At 60.9% G+C, this 6,332-nt stretch overlaps 1 protein-coding gene across 1 annotated transcript in view; it reads left to right on the top strand.

Annotated features, from left to right (window-relative positions):
* The window catches only part of Celsr1 (cadherin, EGF LAG seven-pass G-type receptor 1), a 120,979-nt gene that overhangs the window by 99,388 nt on the left and 15,259 nt on the right, over positions 1 to 6,332 (top strand). The window contains exons 24-26 of the mRNA XM_013025720.1: positions 1,936 to 2,119; positions 2,736 to 2,903; positions 4,799 to 4,925. Of these exons, the coding sequence (XP_012881174.1) occupies positions 1,936 to 2,119; positions 2,736 to 2,903; positions 4,799 to 4,925 (479 nt within the window). The remainder of the gene's footprint in view (positions 1 to 1,935; positions 2,120 to 2,735; positions 2,904 to 4,798; positions 4,926 to 6,332) is intronic.

Below are 6,332 nucleotides of genomic sequence, written 5' to 3'. Positions count from 1 at the left end.
AGCAAATTTTTTTTTTGGCCCGTCATGGGGCTTGAACTCTGGGCCTGGGCGCTGTCCCTCAGCTCTTCAGCTCAAGGCTAGCGCTCTACCACTTGAGCCACAGCGCCACTTCCGGCTTTTACTGCTTATGTGGTGCTGAGGAATGCAAGGCAAGCACTCTACCACTGAGCCACTTCCCAGCCCCCACACATGTATTTTATGTTCGACTATTTGTGTGTCTTGTATAGGTGCACAGGGACGCATGTGCACACATCTTCACTGATGTGTATATATGTATATTTCACATGTACAGATGCATGAGTACATTTTCTACATGCCTGTGTACAAGTGTGCATCTGTACACTCGGTTTGCATATTCTGTGTGTAGGTATACATGTGTACATTCTCTGAGTGTGTATGCCTTGGGTGTTCAAGATGCACACACACATTCTTTACATGTATATTTCATTTGTCTGAATGTGCATGTGTGTGTTCTGTGCCAGTGTGCGCAGGTGTGTTATCTGAGTGTACTTCATGAGTGCACACATACGCGGTGTGTGTGCGGTGTATCTGCTTTCTGTGTATGCAGATGTTTCACATGGTCAAGCGTGCACACGTGTGTTCTGCACACGCACGAGCATGTGTTCCTGGATGCACACTCGTCAGCCTGCCTGTGCACGTGTGTTCCTCACTGTTGTCCCTAGCAGAGGGCCCTGTCCGTGGCATCCTGTCATGTCTGCTCTCCGGTGGCATCCGGCCCCAGGCCTGGGACTCAGGAGCTTGTTTTCCTGTGGTAGTCACGTTCCTGTCCCAAGGACAGCCACCTGGTGGCCCCTTGGCCCTCAGGTGGTGCTCATTCAATGTGATCAGTCTGCTGGCCTGCACGGTACCAGTGTCACCATTTCGTCAGATAATGGACAGATTTGCTGGCCATGACAAACCATAGACCCTCCGCCCTCACCCGTCCTCAGCTCCCCCACCTTTGTCGCAGCAGCCCGGTGTGGGGACCAGGAAAGGGTGGGGACAGACATCACTGCCCGACACTGCAGCTGCGCATCTTCACGTTTCAGGGCCCCACAGACCTTGTTCTGTTTTCTCCTCAACGTGCGCTCTGTGGCTACACGGGACCCTAACTCCCCCGCCTGGCAGACACGGAGCTGCTCTGGTTTTGTTTTGGTTGGGTTGTGTTTGCTGTTGCTTGTGTTTTCATTTTTGGCGATCCTGGGATTAGAGCTCAGGGCCCCAGGCAGGAGCATTGCCCCCGAGCCATGCCTCAGCTCCCCTCCCCTTTTATGGCACTCATCAACTTTGAGCAGGTCTCATTTCCTTCCTGAGGCGTGCCTGGCTGGCAGCCTGTCTATCTGAGGTTTTCTGGTGTAGCTGGGACTACAGGTATGCGTGACTGTCCCCAGCACTTGGTTTGAAAGGGTCTCATGAAGTTTTTCTGCCTGGGCTGGGCTGCCTTTGAACCGCTAAAACCCAGTTTTAGCTTTCTAAGTAGCTGGGATCACAGGCATTTACTTCTATGAAGCTTATCTCTGAGAACTCAACTCTTCTAGAGTCTTCCTAGAAGGGAAACTTGTAGTATTTGTCATTGTGGTTAATTCATGTTGTAGCAGGTATCAAAATTCCCTTCCTTTTTAGGCTTGCATACTAACCCACTGTGTGGAATGGTTTTTCCACATTATTTGTCTTTTCACTGTGAGTGGGATCTTGGGTGGCTTCGCTTCTTTGGCTACTGTGAGTTAGCTGTGAATGTGGGTATGCAAATATCTGCTCAAGACCCTTTTGTGCACATGGCCGCCTGGGAGGGGCCGGACCCCGTGGCGTCCGAGTGGTGCTCTGAGGAGCGACCATGCCGCGTCGCCTGGGACCTCTGCTGGATTTCAGAGGTGGTGGCTGAGCTGAAGGCAGCGGCCCCCGGCGCGGCCCTCATGCCCTGCGCTCCCTTCGCAGAGGGCCCCGGGGTGAGGGCAGCCATCCGGAGAGCCGTCCCGACAGCCCGCCCAGAGCCCGGGCCCAGCAGGCGCAGGCGACACCCGGAGGACCCTGGCCAGTTTGCTGTCGCCCTGGTCATTGTTTACCGGACACTGGGCCAGCTCCTGCCTGAACGCTACGACCCAGACCGTCGCAGCCTTCGGTGAGGCCCGGGAAGGGGACCCAGGGACAGCCCGTGGCCCCCGGGCCCCGAGACCTCCACAGTCAAATCCCCGCCAGCATGCCCTTCCCTGTGACCTCGCGCAGTGACCTGGGCCGAGGGGTGGGGGGACCCGTGGCGGGAGCCGGCGCTCTGCCTAGACATTGCGCCTTGTCTTCTGAGCTCGCCAGGTGCCACTCCCTGTGTGTGCCCTCCTCCTGTCTGAGGGAGCCCTGCCCTGTCCCTGCGCCCCACACAGGGGTCGTAGGTGGCACTTGTGGTGGCCCCACCCACTGCTGGCCCCGCCCACTGCTGGCCCCGCCCACTGCTGGCCCCGCCGCAGGGCCCCTCGGCCGGTGGGCAGGACGGAGCCCCTGCCCAGGCTCTGCCCTGCACACCCGTGGCCGTGGCCATGTCTCAGCGCCCCGCATGGGCCTTCTCCTGGTTGAAACATTTCTGGAGGGCCCGTCGGCCCAGAGGGGACCATTTCTGTGTCCTCAGGCCCAGCTGGGCCCCGTGTCCATGGCCACGCCTTGGTGGTTCTGGCCCTCAGGATGGTCACAGCCAGGTTTTAAGCAAGCACATCTAACGCGCCTGCGCCGTGGCCCGTCTCCCGCAGCCTTCCCAGCCGGCCCACCATCAACACGGCCGTGGTGAGCACCCTGCTGTACAGCGAGGGCCCCCCGCCCCCCGCACCCCCGCCCGGGCCCGTGCTGGTGGACTTCGCCCTGCTGGAGACGGAGGAGCGGACCAAGCCCGTCTGTGTGTTCTGGAACCATTCCCTCGAGTGAGTGGCACCTTGCGGGGAGGGAGCACCTCCCAGGGGCCCCGCGGGGTCCCCAAGGCCACCGCAGAGGCTCCCGGGAGGCCAGCTCTGCTGCCCGGCTCTCCTCTCCTAGCCTCTTGGTACAGAAGGCCTCCTTCTCCTCCTCTTCCTCCTCCTCCTCCTCTTCTCTTCCTCCTCTTCTAGAAGTGGAGAGTCCAGAGACACACGTGTGTATAGACATGTGCACACAGGCTCGGGCATGCACACACACGAAGACATGCCGGCCTTGACATGTAGATATTCACACGCATGCATGAGGACGCAGTTGTACACAGTGATGCATGCACACACACAGACATGGAGCTGTGCACACACACACACGCAGGCAGCAGTGGGGCCGCTGGCCTCAGCTGCATCGCTGGCCATGCAGGCCGCCCCTGCCCAGCGGGGTGGGAAGGCGGCCAGAGGCGCGTGCGTGTGCGTGGAGGAGTTGTGGGTGAGCGTGGTGTCACCCCGGCTGTCCTGTGCGTGGAGGAGTTGTGGGTGAGCCGCGGGGTCACCCCAGCTGTCCTGTGCATGGAGGAGTTGTGGGTGAGCCGTGGTGTCACCCCAGCTGTCTCGTGTGTGGAGGAGTTGTGGGTGAGCCCGGGGTCACCCCGGCTGTCCTGTGCGTGGAGGAGTTGTGGGTGAGCCGTGGGGTCACCCTGGCTGTCCTGTACGTGGAGGAGTTGTGGGTGAGCGTGGTGTCACCCTGGCTGTCCTGTGCGTGGAGTTGTGGGTGAGCCGCGGGGTCACCCCGGCTGTCCCGCACCGGCTGTGTCTCCTGTCTCCATGCAGGGGAATCCGCAGTGGGCCTGGGCCACGGGAAGCTCTGGTCAGGGGCGTGGCGCAGCGTCAGGGGTCACATTTGGCCCAGGGCAGGGCAGACACCTCCCTGGGCCCCAGGTGCCTCCCCATATCCAAGGCTTGTCTGGATCGACAGCTAGAAATTTCTACACCATGGACCACAGATCACACCTCTGCTCCTCTCAAAGGGGAGCAGAGCCACCTTGCGTGGGGGCCGAGTGAGCAGGCTCACGCCCGGGCATGCGCCCCACCACCGCATCTGACAGAGCAGACCGCGGCTTCAAAGGAGCGATACTGGGACTACTTTCCCAGGGAGGGCAGGGTCCAGCCGGCGTCTGGCGGCCGTCTGGCTGTGGTCACTTGTTTGAATCCTAGCAATTAGCTCTGGCTTGAGTGACCTGCCCCTGGCTTTGTGTTGCTCTTTTATCCCCCGGATCTGAATGCCCTGGGCAGCACTTCCCATTTTACAGATTAGTAAACTGAGGATCAGAACGGTTATACAATGGTTTCCCAGAGTTGGGTGGGGCACGGCCCTTGTAACCGCTGGTTACCACAGGGCGGGAAGGGGGGAGCAGGCGGAATAATTGGGCCCTGGCTTTGAGGTGCCTTCTGTAATCATTGTGCAACCTGGAGATGAAAGAGAGTCGTAAGAGGAGGTTTTGTTTCCGAGCTCGGGGGAACCAGGGCAGCCACAGAACAAAGCTATTGTCTCAGCCACGGCCAAGCCCACGGGCCAGAGGCTGGGGACACAGCCCTTCGGGCTTCCCTGCTATCAGCGGTGGAGACCCGGGAGAGCCCTGAGCAGCCGTGCAGGGCGGGGAGCTCTCGCACAGCCCAGGGCGGTGGGCGGGGAGGGGTCCACATGGGGTGCTGCCAGGGTGGGGTCCACGGGCGGAAGTGTTCTCTGTATTTACACTTCCCTTCCAGTCTGGCCCGGCGAGAGGCCCCGGGGCCCCGGGCCGGGCAGAGGCTGCGCCCGCCCCTGTGGACGCGGGGCCCCGGGCCGGCCAGAGGCTGCGCCCGCCCCTGTGGACGCCAGCGTCTTCTCACCCCGTGTCTCCTCTCCTCAGCGTTGGCGGGACCGGAGGCTGGTCAGCCAAGGGCTGTGAACTCGTGTCCCGGAACCGGACGCACATCACCTGTCGGTGCAGCCACATGGCCAGCTACGCGGTGCTCATGGACATCTCCAGGCGCGAGGTGGGTCCCGCCCCGGCCTCCTGCCCAAGGCCACGTCCACCCCCAGCCGCCTCCTCCACACACGTCACTCACTAAAAGCCGGGCTCGAGAAATGGGCGAGGACGCCTGTGCCAAACCCCAGGAAAAGTGTTCTCAGCAGCAGTGGCGATCACCCCTGTAATCTTAGCTCCCAGGATATGAGGAAGGGGGTTCAAAGCCAGCCCAAGCTTATCTCTAATTAACCACCAAAAAAGCCACACGCGGAGGTGGCACAAGCGGTCGAGCGCCAACCTTGAGCACAAAAGCGAGAGTGCAAAGCCCTGAGTTTAAGCCCCAGTACTGGCCCACACGAAAGGAGAGGACTCGGGGACCCCACATTGTAGAGGAAGACCATGCAATAGACCCCATCCCCAGACCATGCCTCCTGCATGCCCGGGAATGTGAGGAAACGGACACAGGACACAGGGCATCTCCCGGCCACGCTCACCCCAGGACAGGAGCCAGGCCCCAGCCACGCCGTGGACAGTGTGGCTTGTGAAGCCCAGGGCTGTGAAGGCTCAGGGGTCACGGGGCTTGGTGGGCCTGACTCCACTCACCTGGTGGAGGTAGAAAGTGGGTGCGGCCAGAGGCCTGCGAGCCAGCGCCCACCCCTCCCGGGTTTGATGTGGCCTGGGGCGGCCCTGGAGCCGCCAGGGCGTCCTGGTGTCAGGGCCTGGCTTCCGCTCCCGCAGGATTGCCTTTCTGAGAGGTGCGGCTGAAGCCACAGCCGTCACCAGATCCCACGCCTTGCTCTCAGGCCGCCGGTCCCGGGGCCTGGCCTAGAGGGTCTTTGTGGGTGGTGTTTTTTGTTTAGATTGGGAGAGAGTTGGTCCGTCCTGGCAGGAAGCTAGGCAGTGCTGGGAGCAGATACGCACCCTGGGAAAGCCAAGGTTTAGGCTACTCAGGAGGCTGAGACCTGAGGATCGCAGCCCAAAGTCAGACCAGGCAGACCCATCCAAGAGTCACTTCAATTAGCCAGCAAAAAGCCAGAAATGGAGCTGTGGCTCAAGTGGTAGAGTACCATCCTTGAGTGGAAAAGCCAAGTGAAACCATAAGGCCCAAAGTTCAATCCCCAGGACCAGCACCAAAACAAACAAAAATGGAAGCAGCGTATGAGAGGAAGGTACCGAGGCCTGCGAAGCTGAGAGGCGTGGGGCCTGCCGCAGACTCCCAGTGCAGCCGGGCCTCGGCTGTGAGCTAAGGCCCGGGAGCAGCCCAGCCTTGGCCTCGCAGGACCCCTGGGCAGCCCACGGCTCACAAATGCATCCCAGACAGCACCTTCTAGTAGGTTCTGGAGCCTCTGGCGGTGCCTGAATGTGGGGACACTGGGTTCTGGTTGAAGTCGCACACTGCAGCGGCACAGAAGCCAGGGCAGGGCGCGCTGCCGCC

This window comes from Dipodomys ordii, unplaced genomic scaffold, assembly GCF_000151885.1.
Source record: "Dipodomys ordii isolate 6190 unplaced genomic scaffold, Dord_2.0 Scaffold87, whole genome shotgun sequence".
NCBI lineage: Eukaryota > Metazoa > Chordata > Mammalia > Rodentia > Heteromyidae > Dipodomys > Dipodomys ordii.
The sequence above is the reverse complement of the archived record's forward strand: the minus strand, read 5'-3'. Positions and strand labels throughout refer to the sequence as shown.